Source organism: Pungitius pungitius, chromosome 1 (assembly GCF_949316345.1).
Source record: "Pungitius pungitius chromosome 1, fPunPun2.1, whole genome shotgun sequence".
In the NCBI taxonomy this organism is placed as follows: Eukaryota; Metazoa; Chordata; class Actinopteri; order Perciformes; family Gasterosteidae; genus Pungitius; species Pungitius pungitius.
In genome coordinates this window covers 16517150-16541977 of record NC_084900.1, presented here as the reverse complement: position 1 = coordinate 16541977, position 24828 = coordinate 16517150, and the positions used below count along the sequence as shown (strand labels likewise).

Below are 24828 nucleotides of genomic sequence, written 5' to 3'. Positions count from 1 at the left end.
TCAGGTAGGCTGTGGCGTTGCAACGATGCTCAATTGGTACCAAGGGGCCCAAAGAGTGCCAAGAAAATATTCCCCACACCATGACACCACCACCACCAGCCTGAACCGTTGATACAAGGCAGGATGGATCCATGCTTTCATGTTGTAGACGCCAAATTCTGACCCTACCATCCGAATGTCGCAGCAGAAATCGAGACTCATCAGACCAGGCAACGTTTTTCCAATCTTCTATTGTCCAATTTCGATGAGCTTGTGCAAATTGTAGCCTCAGTTTCCTGTTCTTAGCTGAAAGGAGTGGCACCCGGTGTGGTCTTCTGCTGCTGTAGCCCATCTGCCTCAAAGTTCGACGTACTGTGCGTTCAGAGATGCTCTTATGCCCACCTTGGTTGTAACGGGTGGTTATTTGAGTCACTGTTGCCCTTCTATCAGCTCGAACCAGTCTGGCCATTCTCCTCTGACCTCTGGCATCAACAAGGCATTTCCGCCCACAGAACTGCCACTCACTGGATGTTTTTTCTTTTTCGGACCATTCTCTGTAAACCCTAGAGATGGTTGTGCGTGAAAATCCCAGTAGATTAGCAGTTTCTGAAATACTCAGACCAGCCCTTCTGGCACCAACAATCATGCCACGTTCAAAGTCACTCAAATCACCTTTCTTCCCCATACTGATGCTCGGTTTGAACTGCAGGAGATTGTCTTGACAATGTCTACATGCCTAAATGCACTGAGTTGCCGCCATGTGATTGGCTGCTTAGAAATTAAGTGTTAATGAGCAGTTGGACAGGTGTACCTAATAAAGTGGCCGGTGAGTGTATATACATATATACAAAGTATTAGGTTGTAATTTTAGAATTGGAATGTGGACAGATAGGAATGAACACCACTTTTATTACAAAGAAAGTGTGCTTTTGTGTGTGTGTGTGTGTGTGTGTGTGTGTGTGTGTGTACGAGGGGGAACTGAGACGTTAGGCCTCAGCTTCTCTCCTCTTTAATGAGCATCTCTGGAGATGGCAGGTGCATGTTCAGCCACTCTTTTACAAGCTCAGCAACAAACAGGCCAGTCCCCCCCCTCCCCTCCCTCTCTCTCTCTCTCTCTCTCCCACTGCAATTACCACTGTCATTAGCTGAATCACATTATCAACAACACCAAACAAGCAATATCGCTGCTAATCCCACACAAAGCACTGGCATCGAGAGATTTTTAAAAAAAGAACACAAATATGATGCATTTGGTTCCTTGATGGTGTTTCTGGAACCGACTTAACAATGACTTCAGGCTCAGTCAGAATCATCTTCTAAAGCCCATTTTTAAAAACAAACATTTACGTAATTATCTTTACTTAATAGTCCATGAACTGCCTTTTTTCATTTAAATTATCACGGTTTGGGATCTCTACTTCCCCCCACGCCGTTAAATCTTCATCTTCATCACCATCCGGTCATTTATGTTGCTTAAAAATAGCGATGGAAAATAACAATGCTGCCGATGATTCACGATTGCCGTAGTAATGGCGTCATTAGCAGTGATGTGACGGGAGACTTGGAGAGTTAATAAAACAGAGCAGATATTTTGAGCAGTGCATCCAAGAGTGATGCCGAGTGTGACCGGGCCCCCCCCGCCCCCCGAGAACCCCGGACACCTGACGGTGGGCACAATTATTATGTTTACTCTTTAAAAGCCAGAGTAGTGGCAGGGGAAATCATCCTCTCTTCCCTCTCCCTGCTAATGTGTTTTTCGCTCTCCGGCTCGGACTAAGGACACCGAATAGCTCCTGTGAGCTGCTGGGAGGCCTCTGAAAGCCCGGCAATGAACACATTTGGATTTTAAAACCTCCAAAGGGGGACAGAAATCATCGGGAGGACCTCCATCAGCTATTTCAAGTTCCAACTAAGAGGTGAGTTTGTGGATCTTTCCGGAAAAAAAAAAGATGAAGAGGGAGGTTTAATTGCTTGCCGTGCATCCTGCTGAGGTGTGTGTGTGTGTGTGTGTGTGACTGCCTGCTTAGATAAATAGTAATTAGCAAGGGGCAGCGAGTCGAGAATCACTACTTCCACTCCCCCAGCTCGGTTCCACAAACATCCGAGCGGAAGTCAAGTGGATGGAGGGGCTGTGGGGGGGGGGGGTTGATAAGCCGGTGGGTGTTCCTCCCCTTTGGGTTCCAGAAACGGTCCGATCCAGTTTCAGAGGGAGCTGCAGAGAGCTCCAATTGCTCCTCTAGCCTCCTCTTTGAACGAGGACGTCTCGCTGAGGCAGGGGACATTGTCCTTGGGCACTTTAAAAGACTACGACCCCCCCACCATGTCGCAGACAAAACCATGCGGCTCGGTGTGGCGCCATCAGAGGGGGGGGGTCCTCCTAACAGACAGCCAACGAGGAAGCGGTTTGTAGAGATCTGGTCTCTCGGATGCTGCATAAACCCGGGTTTAATCAAGTCTAATTGGAGAGATTAAGAGGACTTGTTTATGTTAATGCCTGCACAAACACCAGAACTGGAACATGCATTGTCCCTCGGGGGGGGTGGGGGGGGGGTTCCTTCTGCTATTAGTGCGCGTTAAGCCGCGAGTCAGCCCAAGACAAACACGATAATGGCTCGTGGATTAAAAAATGGGGCGCCCTCTTAAAAAGTCATCTGGCGCCGGGACTCGGGAGGGGAGGAATAATGGAGACTGGCCCACGCGCTCGGTTGGTGCGCGTTGACAGTTAGCCGAAACTTTACTCTGCAGACCCCCCCGCCCCCCAACAGACCCATATACGAAAAGGCGGGCTAATTAATTAATGAAAACCTGCGTCCACCCCACAGTTAAATCCTCCCCTCCGCCAATTGAATTTCTATTAATGTTGATTGACCCTGGCTCACTCAGTGCCACTCTGCTGCCCCCCCCCCGTTCCTTCCTGGGTGCCAGGGCAGGTTAGCGGATACATGAATAATTCCCAGTGGACATTAGCAGTAAGAAGTAGGGCAGAAGATTCAGTGGTGTTCTTCTCCCCCCCCCCCAACCCGCCCTCGCTCTCAATCCCCTCATCAGCAGGCCGTTAATATTTAATGGTACGAGCTCCGTTTCATACTCTCCAGCTGAAACCCGCAAGTGGAGGTGCGGGGTGACCACTGTGGGGGGGGGGGGGAAGTTGATGAAATAGACGAGCCAGGGGTCGGGCCGAGGAGACGAGACAGAACAAGAGGGGAAGACGTGGTGCTGGGAGGGGGGGTGGGGGCGGGCAGTAGCCGAGTCGATTAAATACTTATAAATGGAAAACCTCCATCCCAAGAGACGGCTCCGGACGCCATGAAAGCTCCGCCTCTTTATCAGAGGAAGTTACACAGAAAAATGAAGCCTTTTTATCAACATAATAACTTGTGCTCCATAAGACATGAGGCATGTGTTACTCCCCCGAATGGTGTTGGAATGATGTCAGTCCAGTGCAATAACTGCGCCTCCCCTCCCCACGCCAGCGCAATACACACCGCTCACCCAGGATGCATTGCTTTTATCTCCTCTGGCGTCACCGAGGCATTTCACGCTGCCGCCGCCGCCGTCCGTCGAATGTTCTTAAAAAAACGTCACACTATAGACGACAGATAACTCGGCGCCGGGGCAGGAAGTTTCTTATCTTTCAACTGTAATTAACTTAAAATAAGTTGGAAAAATGTTTCCCCCGGTTTAATATTTGCCGTTTTTCTTCAAAAAAGGAGCATTTCTGCGAGGGCTTTTCACATTATCTGACGCAGGGGAGCTCAATTGGGCTGCTGTGTGGAATGGGAACGCTCTCTGTCCCCCCCCCACTCGGTTTAGATTTTATACATGACCAATTTGGGCCGGAGACGTCCTGTCGTGTTGCACAAGCTAACGACGAGAAGGTTAAAGGCAACGTGGAGGTGAATTATTCCAGAAATACGGAACTGGCATGTCGAGTATTTCATGTTGAAAATCCATCCTAATATAAAACCTCTGGGCTATTTCCTTTTTAACAAATCTGTAAGAGTGAGATCTTGCAGATGAAGTGGTAGCGCATAAATAATTTATGGCCGAGCCTTTTTATAGAGCACAGCCCTCGAGATTCATAATGCTATTCACATTAGGTCCCGGAAAAGTTAAAGTTTTAATAAATAGGTATTAAAACTTTAACTGATATTAATAGCGGCAATTAAAGTGTGCGCTGTGGAGATATGCATCATTTCTGTGCTACTAGAGTGGAAAGCCCACTCTGCAAAAGGCTGTCTGTGTCTTTCACCTCTCTCTCTCACTCACTCACTCACTCACTCACTCACTCACTCACTCACTCACTCACTCACTCACTCACTCACTCACACACACACACACACACACACACACACACACACACACACACACACACACACACACACACACACACACACACACACACACACACACAAATCTGACATAATGCACAGTACTGACACTCCATCGAAGGCATTGTGTAGGAACATCAACATCTGGCTCCAACCCTTTTATGGCCGTGATGAAAAAAAAAGAATAATAATAAATAAATAAAAAGTGTTCACTCTGCTGTAAACGCGCCGGACGCAGCGTTTTACTCCACCTCATCATTCCACAATCAATTCACGGGGACATAGCGGCGTCCGTGGGCCTGATGGATGAGCCGCTTTGCTCGTCGGTGGTGCCCGGGTCAGGTGCCGTGTGCTCGTCAGCCAATCGGGTCGCTCATTTCGGTTCATGGAGTGGAGCCTGCGCTGCATGCTGGTGCCATTAAAAGGCATTAGCATGCGCGTGATTTCGGGGCGTGCACGCGGGGGCTGTTTCCGACCCGCGGCTCTATTTCACAGGTGACTGGAGGAGCATGGCCGCACGGTACCGCTGGTACTCTCCACTTGCTTTTCAGAGCGAGTGTAGCGGGAAATCTCTGTGGGATTCTTCTCTCCCTCTCTCTCTCTCTCTTAGTCTTTTTTGTTTGCTCTGATGCACCACCGTGCCCGCTGAGGTGTGTTGGAAGGAAGCAAAGACAGCGAGTTTTCCTTTATTCTGCAGTTCTGGGCTGCAGTTTTTCCTCACTGGGACCAAGAGAACAAGTTGACTTAAATAAATGGCCGCTGTGCTCTAATTTGTGTTGGGATTCATCCCGTTTCTTGGCTAGCGCGTTGCTAACGACTGTGATCAGTGCAAGCAGTCAGAGAGCAATGGGATGGTGGAGCGAGAGGGGGGGAGAGAGAGGAGCTCGAAGAGAGAATGAGTTCAGCCTTTATGCTCCACTGGGTCCCGATGGAATGCATTCTCATGCCTCCAGAGATCTCCCAGCGTCCCCCTTACTCCCCTCCGTCCCCACGCCTCCATTACACACCTGTCCGGAGGATGAATGATCCACACATTACCCATGAGCACCAGTGACTTCCAGTGCATAGGGACCTCAAAGACACACGCTATAGGTATACGGGGCAGGATGCGCATTGGAGGAGGTGAACGAAGGGGGGTGGGGGTGGGAGGGGGGAACATCCGAGAGCCGATGATGGAGATGAGAGAGAGGGAAAATCAAAGAGTGAGGGGGGTGGTAGGGGTGGGGGTGCGGGTGGAGCTGTGCAGGTGAAGGCGATGGAGATAATAGAGGCAGTGAGCTTGTGTACACAGAAGAAGGAAAAAGAAAAAGAACAGAGTCCAACAGAAGGAAGATCGTGTGGGTAGCGGAGGTTATCCCCCCCAAAAAAGAAGAATAGCCGGGAGCCTGGAGGGAGGCAATCAGGTCCGACAGCTTCCACCTTGCAGCTCTCTCAGTAGGGAGGGAGGGGGGGGGGGGGGGGTGTATGTCATTTGTATGGGAAGGGAAAGCAGCCGCTCTAATGAACGGAGCTCTTCATCGGAGCCTCAGCGGGGGAGTTATTACCTACTGAGAAGACTCTGCGCTCCTGATCCTGGGGGCAAGAGAGTGTGCAGGAGGGGGGGGGCGGGGATGTAACAGGGTCCGACATCTCCGGCCTCCGCGCCCCAGCAGAGCCCCCGAGGCGGCGTCGGGCTCGGCTGGCGAGAGCCGCATCAGCGTGGAGGGCTCGCACAATAACAACACCCAGTGGGAGGGCTCTGCTGCGTCTCTCTGCGTCCGGGGGGACGCCGTCGTTTTAAACTCACCCGAAAATCCTCCAGCATCCTCTCGGCGTGGAAAGCGTCTCTTTATACTTAAAAATATATATATATATTAAAAAAAGCTAAATTTTTCGTCGGTTCTTAGGAAAATAAGGTCAAATGGAGGGTTTGGAGTTACTAAAGTAGGGCGTCATTTCCCTTTAATAAACACTGGGGGCAAGTGAAATCTGTATTAATTCTCTACTGGATTAAAACCTGTGATTCATAGCAGAGAGGTCGACGCATTTTAAATAACTGTAATCCACTTTTAATTTGTTTAAAAGGCAGATCGCTTGCCGACGCGATGCCGAACATGCTCTCACAGCCCTGAGGCTGGACTGAAGCGGCCCCTTGAGAGTCGGCTGCTTGCGCCGACCCCGCAATCGACCGGGCTGACCTCCGGCCCGTGGGACGCCTCGGCCTCGTCCCGTCTCTGAGGCCGCCGAGACGACGATAACGATAATTATTAGAAACGATCTTTGCTCGGCGGCGCGCTGATGCAAACGGTCGCAGCACAACGTGATTGATGAGAGAGGAGTGAAAAAAACGGATTCCTCAACACATCGGTGAGGTTTAGTTGCACGCCCCCCCCCTCCTCCGACGGTGGAGGATGACGCTGGTCCAAACCCTCTGTTCTCCATCTCCGCAGGCTCAGAGCACCCCCCCCCCTCGGTTCCCCCGGGCGGCTTTGATTGGCCTCCTCTGGCTAGGAAAGGAGCTAATGGAGCTGAGCTGCCACACGAACGTACGCTGAAGTGTGTCCGCACACACACACACACACACACAGAGGAGTGGGCCCACGCTCACCTTCACGCCCTCACAGAGCTCGCTGCACACACGCAGCTGCACGGATTTAAAAAGACTGTATTCATTCCGCATGGGATCCCCGCCGGCTCCTTTCTGTCTCCCTCCTCTCTGCATTCAGACACAAATCGATCGGCCTGAAAACCTCTCACAAAAAATCCGGCCCGGCGTGAATACGCTTCTCCGCCACGTAGGATTTCACAGAGACGAGTAGCTCCCACCACCAGCTGGCTGTTTGATTGCTGAATGTTAAAGGGTAGCGTTCAGGGACCATATCAGAGGAGGGGTGGAAGGGGAAGGCGGCAAAAACAATATTACAGCTATCGTACGTTTCGGAGGGGGGGGGGGGGGGGGGGGGGGTTATCTAACGTGGCAACTGGATCTCCTGCGTGAAATCCCATCTGATGGACTGATGAGCTGCGTTTCAAAAGGCGCAGGGAGGAAAACATGTCAAAAACGCAAACAGGGATTATCGTACGGGAGTTAATGCTGTTGTTATCACTGATAACACCAGACCAGACATACATACAGTGTTCAAAAGAAAAGAAGAAGACTAAAAAGTCCGTTCTCCACCGTTGTCACTCCGGGCAAGGATTATAGACGTTGTTATTCTCGCGGACAGGTGCCGTTTGTGCCTAATGGACGTTCTCCAGAGCGTTGCGAGATGAGGCGAAAGAGAGAAACAACCAGACCGACCGCAACACAGTCGGCGGAGGAACAGTGGAGGAACCTCCTCCTTATCTACTGAGCATTCGACGGACTGACCACTCACGAGCAACCAGAAAGCTCCCTGTCACCTCTAACAGACCCCCCCCACACTATCCACCTCTCATCTTTAGCACAGAGTCCACGCCAACGCCGCAATGCACCCCGGGGTCCCTTCTGATGAGCCTTGGATTTCCCTGCACGGGATGTGGGCGGGCCTCTAGATGTGGGCGTGAGGTTGCGTTCTGCGTTGGCGCCAATCAGTGCTGCTAATGGGCCTGAGCGGTGTTTACTTCCCAAAGACCCGCGCATGAATTATTGATGGCCGCGAGCTGATTTGTGCTGTTCTTATTCCCCAACGAGTTCTTCCTGATCCGATCAGGGGAGCGGGGGCAGCGTTCCCTCAGAGACCCTCTCCTCCTCCCTTAGGTGACTCATTATAATGAGATTTATTGAAGGGTTCCTCCTCAGAACTCTTTCACCCAGTCACTTCCCCCCTGCTCCCTCTATTGATTATGGGATTTCTGTTTATTCACCGCGGCGTCCTTCTGTCCCTGCAAACGGCCTCGGAACGAGAACACCTACGGAGCTTTTCCTTTGTTCGCCTTCAAAGCAACGACGGGAGCGTGGGAATTCTGCGGCTTTGGGACGGAGCGAATGTGTACAAATAGCCCTCTTAAAAAAACATACATTTAACAGATTAAAGTGTGTGAACGATAAAGACGAGAGTAGTTATCAGGGGCCGTCTGAACTGTGCTGGGCAGGAAGGCAAAGCGAGACGTGACTTCTTCATTGGAGAATGTCCTCCCACTGGGCCCACTGCGAGTGATGCCAATGTGTCCAGACCCGGGTCCATTTTTCTTGGCCCTCGTCAGTGTTAGAAAACTTTACATCTGAAGTTCGGTTTAATAAACTCTTGGACGCCATCCAGCCGTCGGTCGGAAACGAACCAGCTCGAACGAAGAAGAAAGACACGCCCCCCCCCCCAACTATTCAACTGTCTTAATCATGTTTGGCATTAAAATACCCATCTGCCGTTACCGTGGCGACGCGCTTCTGCTCGATCAGTGGGACTGTGGAGTCAAGAGACGCGTCTGGCTCATTACGGGCATCCAAATGATTAAAAACCAAACGGGAGGAATCTAAAAAGTTGAGACCGCTTCAAGAGAAGCCAGTGCGTGACTGTTGTTGATGAACGTGGCCGTCCAAGGGTTCTCTCACCCTGCTGAGCTAATCCAAGCCGAAGATACCTGCCGCACGCCGCCGGACACGGAGCCGACGGGCCTTTTGAACGGAAACCACTCCACCAGAGAGAGAGAGCGGTGAGGATAAGCCTCCGTCCATCTCTACATCGGTCAATTCCACTTGGCTTGTGTGTGGAAGGTGTTAAAAATACAGAATATCAAACAGGGAACAGACGGCTCTTATATCAAATTGGCAGCTAAGGCTTAAGAACGAGATTCTGTAAGAAAAAGTGGTGATCAGGTGACTTTACATTACATGTCATTTAACCGGGGAGCAATTAGAGGTTGGGTGTCTTGCTCAGGGAGACTTCGACATGGCACATGGGGCAGCTGGGTTTCGAGCCGGCAACCTTGCGTCACCCAGCGCATCGCCCACTTCCATCTCTCTCCGTTCTTTTTGTACACCCGTCTCAATGCTTCAACGCCCAGGCTGTGGGTCTGCACTCTGTGTGGTTTGCTTTTCACCTTCATCAAAATGTTTGTTAAAAGAAAAGGCCTCGCCGGCCGCCGGCCCGTAACGACCCGTCTCTCCTGCAAAGCACGCAATATTTAATTTGAAAAAAGAACACATCTTTTAAGGTCAAAGTAAAGTAAGTAAGTGGTTTGATCCAGAGTTGCACAAGCCGGAAATAAAGTGAGAAACAAACCTATCTAGTATTATTGGTAGCGGTAATGAATAAATAAGTGTGCGAGAACAGGCATATGTTGCCGTGTGCTTTGGAAGACCAAAAAGCAACTGTTGCCGCGACGCACTCGCGGCTTTTAATTGCATCCAAAAAGGAACGTGGGAGTAAGGTTGATGGAGGCTGAAATGAATTAAATCAGAGTAAGCAGGCTGGTGTTCTCTTTGTGTGGGCACAGCCACACAACTTTACATTTAATTTCACCCAGCTCCATGATAGTAGTTTCATAAAAGCCTATTTGTGTGCAGCGGGTTGTCATTCAAATTCATCCATCATGGACGGGCTTGTGTTCAGGCAACGTACTACAGCCACACTGCTGTGACACAGAGGGAGGAGGAGGAAGAGGAGAAGAAGAAGAAGGTTAGGTATGCCAAGCAATTGTCAAGCAACTGTTTTCGTGCTCGCCAACTTGGTTTCGGCTAAACGTAGCTAATCAGCACAGAGCACACAAGGGAAGGCTGATTGAGTGATTAAACTAATTGTTGGGGGAGACACAAACCTGGTGACGACGGCGCAAGATTAACCGTCATCAAGTGATTACGATTCATTAAGATCCAACCTGCAGGCATCGCAGACCTACGATTACTAAAGGACTGTAGGAATGTTACTAGAGGAGAGGTCGGGGGTCGATTGCGTCCGTGGGCTCCATCCCTTTCAGAGCAAAGTGAAAGAGATGTTGAGACGCCGGCATTGTTCAAATGTTCGCCTTGCAAACAGCAAAGACGGGGTTTAAACAAAAGTACATCGAAGCACCACCTGGATGATCGAGCACTTTGAAAACACTCAGATGTCTGAAAACCACCAGAAGAATTACTGCAGCTGATATAATGACGCATCATAATGTCCTGTTTTCACCAGGAAACGAAGTGTTCAAGTCATTTGACACTGCGAAGCGCATTGGATTCCTATAATTTGTACATTTTGTCCTCATTACCCAGCCTGCTATTAGCAATATAAAACATCTAATTACCGTTAATTAACCAGCAGTGGAAATAAAATAAAGAGAATAGTTAGGTCTAGATACAGATCCTACAAAACTGTGTGAAACAAAGGAAGTAATATGAAAGAATGTGAATAGAAACCACACATTGCATATATTTTAAATATGTGGCTCAAGTCTCCTTTACTACTTATAACAAATAATCACAGTATTTTTTTAGAGTCAGCATTCTTGTACTTACCATTATTCGCTACTTTCAGTTTCACTATATAATGCATTGTAAAGACATATTACTATTAATGAAAACAATAATCCAAATTTCGGAGCTTTTTGCGTTAACAGGATAATTATTTTTGCAACATTCTGCCTCTCGGCTGTGTCAAAACAGTAACAACAAGGTACAAGTTAACCAAAAATTAAAGGACCCATAAACATTAGAGTTTAAGGGATGGGCTCTAAAATGGCAGGATGGAGTGGGCATGATGAGCTTTTAATTGCATTGTTTTTCCTTTAACGAGGTCTCATTTAGGCCCCTGCGGTAGTCGTCAACTCGGTGTTTACCGTCGGGTCTCCTCGCGCTTGGCGGTGCCAGAGAGGCTTTTTGGAGACGGATTTGAGAGGCTGTTAATAGCTGAGATCACATGAGGACCAGTGCCTGGTGATTATCAGTTAGCAATTGGGAGAGCTAAGCTGTGAACGTCTCTAATTACTACGTTAAAGAGTTGTGTTTTTTTTTTTTTTTGGAGTGCCAAATTTCCCATAATATTTCAATGGTAGACCTTCCTGAAAATCTTATTTCTAAATGGGATGTGTTCTTTGTAAATGTGTGCTGTGCTGTCAGAAGTAGCCTTCAGCTAAGTGGTAAATCACTAAACTCTCACCAGAGGAGGGAGGAAACGTTGACGGTAAATTATTAATAGATTTAAAACTCTAAACTGCTCCGGGCAGAACACGACGTGGAGGAATGGTCAACGATCTGCACGTGTAAAGCATTTGTCTACCTTAACGGACAGATATTTGGCCTCTTCTTCACACACACACACACACACACAGCGATGGGGACAGAGCTGCTCATCGGGGTCAGATCTTCTGGCCCGGAGGAGCCAGGTGCCCCACACTCCCCATTACAGCGTTTACGTCGATCATTGGCTCAAAATAAGATTCAATCCTCGCGAAACCATATTTTCAAGCAGCAATGCGCACTATTATTGTGTCCCCGCATTCCTCAACTGGAGCCAAAGGAGTCATTTCACACAAAAATTACCAAATGTAGCGGTTGGGAGGAAGTGGTCCAACTAAATGGAAGGAAGGACAGAATTTAGGGAGGAGGGGAGCAGAGAGAGAGAGAGAGAGAGAGAGACTGTGGTATCGCCTATAGGTGTGAATTAGCTTGTGCGGCTAATGGGGCCAAAAAGCAACCGCGCCCTGAAGGCCCCCCCATCACGCCTTTCAGGCAGCGCGTTGACCCGTGCATCAGCTCATTCGACGAAGCAGGCGAAACACTGACCCCCCCCCGCTGACAGGCCTACACAACGTGCACCAATAATCAGATCTATCTTGGAAAAAATCCCAGCTGAAGTAGATGCCCAAACAGGTGACAGGAGACGTTGCCGTTGTCTTGATTGATCGATTTATGAGTTTTATTCTCTTCTCTTTTTTTCCCTTTCGGCAGAGAGGAGAAGCGCGGATGGCGGCGCGCGTCTTGCTCATGGACGCCAGAGCTAAATCTCTCACTCCACCTGACAGGAATCAATAGCCAGATTGTTCTCTGAATCTCTGGCACTCGAATGCTTTTTCTACCCATCACTTCGCCGCGTATTCCCTCGACGCCGCGCTTTGAGTCGTTAATCAACGTCTGTGCACCCGCGCACGTTGCGAAAGGGCCTACTGCGGCCGAGTGCGTGCACCTGCATACACGTGCAGAAGGGACATGCAGAAGAGAAGCAACAACAGTCGCCCATCGCCTCCAACTGCCAAAAGTGTGCGTGCTGTGCAGGAACAGATCGACCCATTTACAGCAAAGGAGGTGCCAGAGTCAGGTGCAGGGGAGGAGGAGGTGAGGGAGGGAGAGGGGGATTAAGAGGGCGCAGGGCGTGTGACCTGGCGTTTTCAAAGGCAGGCGATGGGAGGAAGCTCAAAGCGGCGTTTGAACCCGAGAGGGATTTACAAAATGCACAAACGGGTCCAAAAAGTCAGTGAACGCAGTGAATCAATCAGCGCATCGACAGCCAGGATCCCACCGCCGGGCTCCGGTGTGTCCGGACTCAGTGTTGACCTCAAACTCCCACACGAAGGAGGGAACAGGGGGGGGGTGAGCCCGTTGTTTTTTTTCGCCAGCACATTTGTCTGGTTTCTCCTCCAATCGAGAAGATCCCCTCCCCTCCCCTCCTGCCAGCTTAAGTACGCCCACGCCCCCCCCCCCCCCACAGGGGACAGCCTGTGACGGATGGCACCGCGTGGGACTCCGATTCGATCCAGCGCCATTTGATAAATTTATCGCTGGCATTTTGAAAATGAAATTAGGGGGACGTCTCCTGGAGACTGTTTTTCCAGCACAGGTGCCATAAATACACTTCATTTGGCAGAAGGGGAGGGGGAGGCAGGGAGAGTGTTAAACGGGGGGAGGAGGGGGGTAATGGATAAAGGATGTCATGGGAGATGGTGGGATGGGGATGTTCCACAGGAGGAGTGAACTAAAGGATGAGGTCACATTACGAAAAGGTCCTTTATTAATCATGATATCGGAGAAGTAGAAGAGAAACCTCCGTGCCCCCCCCCCCCCCCCCCCCCCCAGCCTCTTGATCAGTCTAACACGGGTGAGTTGTGGCGTTGGACTCTCCAGTTCAACATCAACGGGTGGAGGGATGATGTACACCACGACGGCCTCCGCTCCCCTTCAGCATCCATCAGAGAGCGCGACACGCATCACTTACCTTTACGGGCCCGTCTGACAGCGCCGCCCACCTCGCAGTCACCACGCACGTCGGTCGTGTGTGCGTGCGTGAGGGAGGAGGCGCACAAAGCGCAACTTGACAACACACCCAGACGGATTACACGAAGGCACAGAATCTACAAGCATCTGAAGCTTTGACAGGTGAAAGAAAGAAATGTATAGAACCAGTCTGAAGATGGACACGTTTCCTCATTCGATAAAATGAGATACTGTGTCCAAACTTTTGACTGTTATTTGATGTTACTACGTCCTCAACGCCCCCCTCCTTTATGCGCCCCCCCCCCCAACCTGACATTAACTCACACATGGAAGTGCGGAGGACGTCTGAACTAAACGGCGGTAAGTCTCCGCGTCGGGGAAAAAGACACCAGACGACTGAGCGAGTGCGGCCTTACCTTTCTGCGACGGCAGCGTGGTATCTGCGGGGGGAAAGAGGAGACGTGTCAGATAGCAGCCAGCCGAGTGGCACCCACACACACACACACTTCATCACCGAGCAAACACCAGCAGACACCTGAGGACCCTCGATCTCTTCCACCGTTCCCCCCCCCCCGAGCGACGGGCTTTGCACCCAGAAAGAAGGTAATGATGAGAGAGAGAGAGTAAGCATTTTAAGTTTTCTACTCGGAGCCCACCGGAGACGCCGCGAGGACACGCGGAGTGTTTCTTTTTACACAACGCTGACGCCGAGGACAACTCCAGTAAATCTGGCTTATGGTCCCCATAAAAGATTTACATGGACAATGCTTGTAAGCTCCCGTGGTTTCATTTTTATTTAATAGATTTGTCAAACTTGGAATGAATAAAAAGCTCTTTTCTTATAATAACTTTGGTGAATGTTTCTCTACTGGCCAGTTGCCTAAAAAGCCCCAATGGTCACAGACACAGCGTGGGGGTTGGGGGTAATTGAATCCGGATGGATTTGTGGTGTGCTGGGGCTGAAGAAGTGATAATCCAAAGCTCTGCCTAATTGCCGGAGTGAAGATGGCGCCCATTGTGGGGGCGTCTGCGGTGTTTATGGAGGCACTGTGCCGTGGGATTGGACGGAGCATTAGGGCTTTACACACTTTTGTTTGTAAAAAGTGTGTAAAGCCCCCGCCCCCTCGGGCTATTACGTGGTCTGATTGTCCGGCCCGCGACGGTCCATAAGCCCTGCACGTTGACCCGGAATCTGAGAGGAGGCTTCCATTAATGAGTTAGCGCAGTCACGCTGATCACTGGAAAGTAGGAATCTTCCTACTCTCAAAGGCTTACGGACTCTTCGGGGGGAGCCGCACAGACGATAAGATATTGGCCCGGCTCGTGTGAAAAAAGGACTAGAATTTGGCAAACGAATTCTTGGAAAGGCTTGAGCCAAAAAACGCACACAAAAAGAGACAGACGTATGTGACCTGAAGTGATTCAAATTCCCTACTTTACATTCAACGTAAATACAAGAATCTGAAATCAAATGAGATGGTGATCAATTCAAATTATATTTCATTCTAATGCCTCACCGACACTAGTACACAGACTAAATAGGGGAAGGGTATATTCTTTTCTTCCATCTTTTCTCATCTTCGCCTCCTTTTTTCTACAGCAGCAGAATCGCCACACGCCCGTGTGCGTAAGCCAGCACACCTAGTGACAGTGAAAATGCTCAATACAACATCAACAAGTTCCAAGTACCCCGCCACATGAGTATCACGATGTTCCGGGCCGGAGCGAGACCACTCGGGCCCCACTCCAACACACATTCGTTAAGTAACGCCAATTGCGGATTGTCTCGTTCCACCGGCTGGTGCGAGACGCGTCGTCATTGATGCGTGGGGGGCGGGGGGAAATCAGAAGATGATGATGCTTAAAGTGCTTTAGTGGCGCGCGACGGTTCGTCGATAATAACTTACAACGAAAAGAAGCACCTCGGCCCGCGTCCAGGCAGAGAGGTGCTGATTAGGGGGGGGGGGGGGACCTCAGTCATTGATTGCTGCAGTTCTTCAGCGGTTTGTATGGATTCGGAGACGCGAGGCGTGTTTTGATGATGCCCACGCGCTCACAGCGCCGGCCCCTAGGGGGTGGGGGGGGGGGGGGGGGCAAAATGATGTAAAGGAGGCAGCGCGTCAATACGGCGAGGTGCGTGTGGAAGTCAAGAATTGGCCATGAGCACGCACGAGAGAACACCCAACGACTGCGTTTTCATGGACCGCTTTACAAAACAAGTAGGCAAACATCCCCCGACTGTTCGGCTACGCTTTTTTAAGAAATGTTTGCATCTCGGGCTATTTCTGCCCCTCGGATGTATGAATGATGAAGAAGCTTGACTCTAGCGTGATTCATTTATTCAGATTCAGCCGGGGCATGTGCCCTCTCATCCTCACGCTTTAGCTGCGATGTGATGTCCATCGTTTAAACAGAAAGTCAAAAGGCAAACAAGAAATATTCAAATGTGTGTTTCGCTTGCAGAAGCGATTGAAATGAAAATCTTTCGACGGCCCTAAAGGCTCGTGTGCAAGCAGTCGGGTACGTTGAATTCGTGAATACACAAAGTAAGGGCGGCCTTTTCGACGCCAGATCTCTGGCTCTGGGTGAATAAAATGAAAATAGATCCTGCGGTTGCCGTCGAGGTGCTGAGTGGGGAGCTGGGAAATGGGAAGACGTCCTTCTGCCTGCCTCAGCGGCTTCCACATCGAGCCTCTGGTCATTTTGAGGGGAAAGCCACACTTCTTCAGCGTGCAAATTGACTCCCCATCTGGTCTCGGTCGCATTTTTTATTTTTTTTCCTCACTTAACGAACGACACAGAAGCTGCCGTGCTGCTTTAAAAGCGAGCACCTCGCGAAAAAGTCGAGGGACGCGCATGCGGCGGGCGGCGGCGGCTTCGTCGTCAGCACTTTTCTGCACAGTTTGGCACATTCCGTGCCATCTGTCACTTGGGAGCATCAAAACACGGGACACGACGTGCGAGGAAAGCTTCAGCTTGAGTGACGATCCTCCCTCTGTTTGTGACCAATGAGCTAGTTCTACCCCTCCCCCTCCCCATCTCCATCTCCATCTCGCGTGTCTCGATGAAGGATCGCCCCCCCCCCCGCGGGACTCGATTGAAGCCGCGAGGGATGCAAGTGTGGTTAATGATGAGGGGAAAGTCTCTCACATCTTAGATGTGTCTCTTTTCCAACACATAAATAAGCGCACGGCCTCTGCTTCGGAGGGGCGGACGTCATCGCTCACATGGTTAGATCTTTTGAAATGCTCCGTTTGAGGAGCAGCCGGGCCCGGTAGGACCTTTGTGCGCGTTGACCTCAACATACACTACACATCCCACGCTGATTGAATTAGACTGCTATTGGGAAACCGGTCTTCTATTGACCTCCTGAGGCCGTGGCCTTCCAGCGGTCCACTCGGGGAACAGTTTTTAATTACAGCCAGCAATTGGGTTTCGATTTTACCCACATCATGGAGTGAGGAATCCTCGCGGCTAATCATCGCTTCATCTGCACAGATTACAAAACCACGACCGGAAAGGCGCTGAAAAGTGGGCATGCAATGAAGAAAAAGATGAAATCATCGTTGTGCGAGTACTGCGTTGGAGCCCTTCGCGTGTGAGGACAGTTGTGTGAAGGAGACCGCAGAGGAAAACAAGAGGGTCGGTCCTCAGATGATTAGCCGCTGTTGATGTTTCGTCTCTATGATGCAATCCGGATGAATTCCAACGCTGAAGCGGCCTCTTAATCGCGCTCACTGCAGGCCCGGGCGACAGCTCATCAGTCAAGAGTCAAACAGTCCACGCGGCGGATGGTGACACGCGGGTCAGCTGTGACCCTTGACCTGGCCATTGAAGGCCAGGGTTTTGTAAAGGGATCATATACGATACAATTATACAATTTTTGTTAAATGTCTCCGCTGTGCTATATTTCTCGTCCTTTGGGACGTAGAATCCTGAGCGGCACTCAATCAGAACCCATCGTGTTCTAGCGGGTGCAACAGGTGCTTTCCGATGAGGAAAGTTGGAGCAGGCAACAGAGAAGTGGCTGTGAGTTAAGGACATCTTTTCACTGCCTTGAGCGAAGACCTTGTGGTTCGTTTTTGTAAATGTGAATGGCGCTTCCACAGAAGAAAACAACAAGACGGAATGAAATGCTCGCTTTTAATTAGCCGTGCGAGGCGCATACTCTTGCCCATTATGCGCTAATGAGTTGTCTATTAATGAAAATGGAAAGCATTTATTTTGTGAGCACAAAAGGGTTCCTTTGGATTAATTACTGCACTGCAGCAACAAAATGAAAACAGAGTGCAGCATCGCTCCAGTGCGGCAAATTACGTGTTCAACCGACCGCTACTCGACTTCCTGGAGGGGTCTCAGCTTCTTTGTACACACGTTTGACTCGTTCAGGTGCGTTGTTCTTATGAAGCAAAACCTCGAAAGGCAAACTTCATTTTGTTGCGCATCCCTGTGCTGCAGAAAGAAAACGTGTCAACCCGAAAAAAAATCAAGAAGCCCAAAATAGAAGATCGCGTGATCCATAGTGCAGCCAAAGCGTCCTCCCTGCGGTGATCTTGAGGTGCCACGTTGCCCCACCCCCCCCCCTCCCCGACGGCCATCGCAATCATCCCGATTACCCGCTAATAGCCTGATTTCCCACCGGGCTCCTCTCGGAGAGGTCTGGGGCGGCGTTTGGGCTCTGGCAGCCCCCACCAGATGGTCCTTGATCAGATATTAGAGTCTGGGCAGCGAAGGTCGTCTGGCCGAAAGAATCCGGCACCGCCTTGAGGGACCCTGGGGGGGGGGATAACGGCCCCATCTGAGCGCCCGGCTCCGGTTCCACGCGCCAGACAAAGGGCTCTGAGTCCCGGCCAGACCGCGGTGATCGACTGCTGTCCTTCGGTCTGGTGACAGTCCGGCCGAACCGAACTCAGAAACACGCCGTCTGCGATCGCAACCTGTTTTCCTCCAGGAATTAGTCTCCCCCCCCATCCCCCCCTACCCCTCCCCCTTCCCTGACTCCACGACAAATGTTTTTGTCATTTTCGTCGCCGTCTGTTCCCTCACTTGGTGCAGAAATAATCACGCTGATCACCCAAAATCCGACTGAGCTGGATTGAGAAAAAGACATCTTTTCATGGCGCTTAGCTCACCGTCCCTTTTGTGGGACAGCTAATATTCAAAGAGAAAGTCGTTGTGCTGTAGAGTGACAGGATGAAAGGGAGGATTCAAACGTTAACATTAATCTGAGGGTGTTGGAATATGTCTTTTGTGGAAAATAAGAACGATAAGATAAATCCTATACTTAGTCATTCATTTCCTGGCGATCCCATCTTCCATTCCCCATTCCTCCTTTAGACGAAGCCACAGAGAGGAAGGCGGGTGAATAAACACGAGTGAAAGCTTTATTCCCCCCCCCCCCCGCCGCCCCCCAGCAACAGTGGCAGTCTAAATGGCGGGGCCCTCGGATACGACCTTCGGTTTGAGTGGTCCTCCATCACTCATCACTGCCACCCACGGATCAAACGCAGCGTGAGTAGTAGTGGCCCCCTGCGCCCCCCCCCCCCCCAAACACACCCCCACCTTGGTCCACCTGTTTTTTTTGTAACCTCCCCCGCAGCTGTCCACGGGAGATTTCTCTCCTCTTGGTTCTTCAATCTCCTGTCCACTTTGTCAAATATATAGTCTCTCTCTCTCCTTATTGTACCCTTGACCCGTCTCTACGTGCCACCTTTCTCCTCTTTACGGGTTCGGCGCCGCTGGCAGGAAGGCCAGAAGCAACACATGCACCGTGATATGTATGTATAAATATGTCTTTAGGGGAGCAAGGGGCAGACGGGGAAATGAGACAACGAGGCGTCCTTTCAGCCGGTCTGAATTCAGACTTCAAAGAGAGACGACAGCTAGTTACCGTATGCGAGTACAAATTCCTCCTAATCCTCTAAAAATCAGCTCAATCAGAAAGGTATTGTGTATATAAAAAAAAAAAAAAAAAAAAAAAAAAAAAGATATCTAGCAGGTGACAATGTGCCGGCTCACAAAGACTCACATACTAACGCTAACCAGAGCGTAGGCGGCGGCCACAAAGTGCGCTTTGACTGTTGTCACCGCAGCAAACACGTTGCACGTAGCCTTCATTTTTATCAGCATTTATCAAGGTTTATTTATTTTTTTCCCCCCCAACCAAAGCACTCATTTATTTCAAAGAAAGGCAGAGCTGACGACACGGCAGGCGGCAGACGAGTCGACCCGGAGTGAAAGGACCAAGCGGGGGGGGGGAATGGAGGTACGGACCACTGAACTCTGAGGGTTCAACAGCTGTGGCACGTTATTGGTGATCTTGTAATCTACATTTTTCAGGAGCCAAAGATGCAATAAATTACTCCGTAAATAATATACTTTGCAATAACATGAGTCTGAAGCATTTACCACAAAAATGCCGAGAGAAAACATTACGGTAGATTGTTGCCCTTTTGGAAAATTACATTTTTTATTGCTCACTATTTCATATACACACGCGCACACAAATGTTCATAACAGATGTTCTTATTTTTACACTTCTCCATGAAGCCGTAATAATAAAGAGGAGGTTCAGGGATGAGACATACATCGGGGGCCTCCGGCTATGGTTGTGCATCTCCAACCTAATGGTTGAGTCGGAGCACGCGGTGCGTAGCTGCAGCTCATCACCAGCTCATCCTTTGTGTGGAATTAAAGGCGCACCGCTCCTGAGCATGAATACAGTCTTACGGTCTTTTTCTTGTTATTGATAAGGTGCGACGAAAAGCCAATTGAACTGCACGCCCGGTGAGGTGTGAAGGTCAAAGCGGTTTCCATTGCAGACGCAGCCCGAAGACAGGCACCCCGAGTCGGAGTGCGTCATCCTGAAAATTAGCGCCAATCACCCGTTAAAGAGCCGCTTTTAGTCTTACGCGTGAACACACGTTTGCAAAGCTCGAGTAGCAAAGTTATTTCATGACTGCGACACTACTTCATCCGACGTGTTTATCAACACACACCATGTGTATGCAATTCATATAAGCTATTAACATTTTATGATCACAGCCTCCCACTTCTGAATTTAAGGAATTTTAGTCTGTCAGACGCCTCTGGTGAGGTCGAGTCAACTTTTACGTTTTCAGTGTTTCCAAAGACTGGGCAAATTCAAACGAGGGTGGACATTTTAGCAAGACGATGATCCCAAACACATAGCCAAGGAAAGCCAAGGAAACTCTCAACTGGTTTCAAAGAAAGAAAATAAAGCTGCTAGAATGGCCCAGCCAATCACCTGACTTAAATCCCATTGAAAATCTATGGAAAGAACTGAAGATCAAGATTCATAGAAGAGGCCCACGGAACCTTCAAGATTTGAAGACAGTTTGTGTGGAAGAAGAAAATCCCACCAGAGCAATGCATGCGACTAGTTTCTCCATCCAGGAGGCGTCTTGAATTATCAACAAAGGCCTTTGTACAAAGTATTGAATAAATATCAGTAAGCATGTTTAATACTTTTTCCATGTGTCATTTCCCATTATTACACATAACTTTATTTCTGTACTTTTCTGAACGTTTGTTTTCGTTTCTTTGTATGTATGTATTGTTACCAACATCTGGTGATAATAGCTCCTTTGGAAATATATTTACTGAGAAAAATGGTGACGTGTTTCACCCGCTGTGTATGTATATATATATAGATAAACCAGAGGCCCATCAGCTCATGAATGGCCCAGTGAGTGGAGATAAAAGCTACTCAGTCCGGAGGGAAAGAGCCAACAGCTCAACAACAACAACAGATCAAGCGAGCGAGTCCGATTCAAGCTCAAACGCAACATTGCCATCTTGGCAAGCCGGTGGCCTCCCGCTGTTTCTTTGTGTTAGTTATTTTTTTAGGCTCTGAAAATCAAATGATTCGCTCTTATTCTAACGCTTTCCACCCGCAAGTTATATTTCTCCAGTGGAATGAAGACAAAGATGCATAAAGGTGGGAAAAAAAGGAGATAAAGTAAAGAAACGGTACAAAGAAATCCGATGTACGCCCGTCTATGTGACACAAAGCCAAAGTGCTCCCTTAGAAATTGGCCAACTAGTTGGCTGAGACCTGGCTGGTTTTAAACATGTTTGCAGAGAAGAGGACGGACATAAGCCGAGGTCGAAAAAGAATTCAGGAAAAGGGATGCTGCATTTCAAAAGGATTTATATAAAAAGCTGTGAATAAATAACCACAAACAACCTCCTAATGGATCTTTTGTGCATCCTTTCAAGCCTTCCTCCCTGAATTAGATGAAGTGAATCAAATGACAAACAACGGTGACATCTGCACACTTCATAAAGTAATGCTCCCTGCACCAGAGTCAAACACTCGAAAGGTCCCCCCCCCCCCCCCCCCATGGAGTCTTCTGGAAGCTCCTTTAATTCACAGCATTAAACCCCTCATCACATGCCCGTAGTGCACCACGCCGGCTTGTCAGGAAGTACAGAGGCGAAGCTTTTAAGCAAAAAACAGTTGTGTAAACTTAAATGTTCAAAGTAAATTCAACAATAACGGAAAGCCATTACAACATTGTCATTAACAAGGTTGCTGCTGGAAATGTAATTAGCCCCCTCGCGCTGCCCACGGCAAAAGAACAGGGGTGAAGCAGAAATACCAGCAGAGAAAAATAGACAGAGGGATGTAGCACTCTTTGAAAAATACAACAATAAAAAAAAGACGTCATGATAGAGAGGCTGAACAAAGCTCAGGGGAAATAGGACGTTTACACCGACAACAGAGATATGACATAAAACCTCGGTTCTACAATTCATTCAACATTTAACTATTGATTAATACTTGGCCACATGCTACTTGGTCCATACAATTACAGACATCAGAAAAGAGAATAATTCAATGCAATTTTTTTTAAAACAATCAGACGGACGGATATTTTCTCACAATGTCACAGAACTCCTGAGCAACTAGCATCATTTGACTTTCACAAAGGGCAAAACTTCTTCTGTTGTCTAATGATATTCAACCATCGGAGGGCTTTTGTGAGGCGGCGTCGAAGGAGGACGAGGTCACAGCTAAATGAATGATAGACATCACTGTCGCACAGCAGACTTCCAGCGGGTCTCCTCGGAGATAAGAACCAGCTGTCTCTCCCCGACGCGCCCGTTGTCAAGGTCACTCCTCGACTCGTTGTGGAGAAGCCAACCGCTCCTCCGGGCTAATTGTGAATCACAACACTCTTGTTCCTTCGGCAACGCAAGAAGTAACGACTCGTTGACCCCAGCGCTTTACATTTCGGTGTTAATTTAACAAACTGCAGCAGCTTCCTTCAGGCATGGCAAGTTGTTTTCTTTTAAATACCAGCAATGAAGAGAAAGCTCTCATGAGACGAGATATAATAACACTAAACATGTTTATCACCATTTACACAGTGGTACTGTTTTATAGGATATTTAAACTCAACTCAATGCTCAATACTGATGCCTCTCCATCAGTGGGCCGCAACCACAGAGCCACTGACTGCCAGAGAAACAAATTTATTTTGGAAAAAACAGCCACATTTTTAACCAATCAACCATGTGCTTGTCCCTCTTGACACATTTCCGCGAGCGCCTTTTTTGCCGCGCACAGCGACGAGAGTATTTGAAGGTGCGTTGTTCTTGAAGTCGACCGCAGACGGGATCCCAGCTGAGCACCACGGCAGCAGGCGGGGGGGTAGGGGGGGGCGGTAATGAGGAGGCGCAAATGATGATTCAAACCATCACCTCGGGCTGACTCGGACCCGCCATTAAACGCGGGTGAGTTTATCAAGAGATCTGATGGTCCGCTTCCAAAAAGCCGAAGCAGAGGTGTGGGAAGATTCGGTGAAATCCTAACAGATCGAGATCATCTCATCAGATGAACACGCTGGGACATCAGCACAGCGGGAACATTGGACTGAGCTGCAATGACTTGTGGATGTGGATCCAGTGTTTTCACGGAAATGTCCAATAGGGCATTCGGGCTATTTTGGAGATAATGCTGTTGTCTCCTCCACTAATGCTCCTGCAGACGGATGGAGGAACGCCACCGTGTAATCCCCCCCCGAGACACGGGCTTCACGGATTACAGTGAAGATTACCGCGTACAGCCCGGTGCATTGTAACCTGTACACAATCGGAGTGGAGAGAAGGGTACCTTTCCCGTATCGCGCTGTGATCATTCGTGATGGACGAAACGTGCACAACAGTCCTGCAGACACTATGGTGTTATTAATAATGCTCTTCAGCTCTATTCGGTCCAGTGCGCTGGTGGCAGGGTGCATTGAAGGGGCGTTCAGACGGTCAGAGTTTAATTTTGGTTGAAATTCCAGCACTGTGGGCTACAGCGACTTGGTTTGTAACGATCAGTGTCGTGGCCTGACAACACTGGTTTGCATGTTACATCTTCCCTAAAAGGACCGCGCGCGGCGTGTGGCTCGCCGACAGTTGGCGCTCACGTTGTCCGTCCCCTCGGTTCGTAGCACAGACGAACAAAAAAGTACCCCAGACTCGATTCTTACTCCTGATGAAAGCCGCGGGCTCCCCCTGGTTGACCGTACACAGCGTCTGAACCCGGTGACCCCGTTAATTAAACATCCACAGCCTCAAAGGCCTTTTCATCTCTTTCAAGTACAGCTGCAGTTTAGAACCAGCGGACAACAAGAAGCAAAAAGGGCGTCCAAACTTCTCAGAGAACCCTCGGCGGTCCAACAGATCATTTTCACAAACCCAAACTATATTTAACATACAACGGGCATGGCTTTTTTTCAAGGGATTACAAATCACATTGACCAATCAGGAAGGATGGAGGAGTTTGGCTGCATTCTTTAGCTACAGATGGAGATTTCAACACGCTTTGCGAAACGAGAAGTCCTCAGCGGAAGACACACAAGTTTCCCGTCGAAAAAGACGACCTAATAGTCGTTTAGTGGGTCAGAGCATGGGTGTAGCACATGGGCAAGTGAGTTAAGCTGGGACACAGGGAGAGATAAGAGCCAGATAAGTACAAGACCGTAATGTGTTATGACACCCAAGGATGCTTTCATCTCCTCTGCACTGACACACAAGATACACACGCACAAGTGGAGCACTGAAACATATGCGCACGCACACATTACGTGCACACCCACATACACACACACACACACACACACACTTCGGCCGCCAGGTAGAATTTCATCATTACAGTCAAGACTCGCATAGCTTGTCCAACCAGGCGTATCTTTCCATCTCTTTTTCTATTTCTTTTCTTCACTTGAAAGGACATTTCAATTTAATGTGTGTCCTCACCGCTACTCTGTCTACTTTGGGGCAGCCCTGTCTCTACTTCCTGCTTCTGTTTCCATAGCGACTGCGGCACATTTCCCCCCCCCCCCCCCCCGCGGTGATGGATTCTGAACTAAGGGAGCAGCCGCGATGGCATGCAAACGGACTCGGCCCACGGCA

General features: G+C 49.3%; 1 protein-coding gene across 1 annotated transcript in view; it reads right to left on the bottom strand.

Annotated features, from left to right (window-relative positions):
• LOC119221964 (cadherin-4-like) overlaps positions 1-24828 on the bottom strand; it is a 159613-nt gene that overhangs the window by 83815 nt on the left and 50970 nt on the right. The window contains 1 exon segment of the mRNA XM_037478235.2: positions 13815-13838. Within this exon segment, the coding sequence (XP_037334132.2) occupies positions 13815-13838 (24 nt within the window).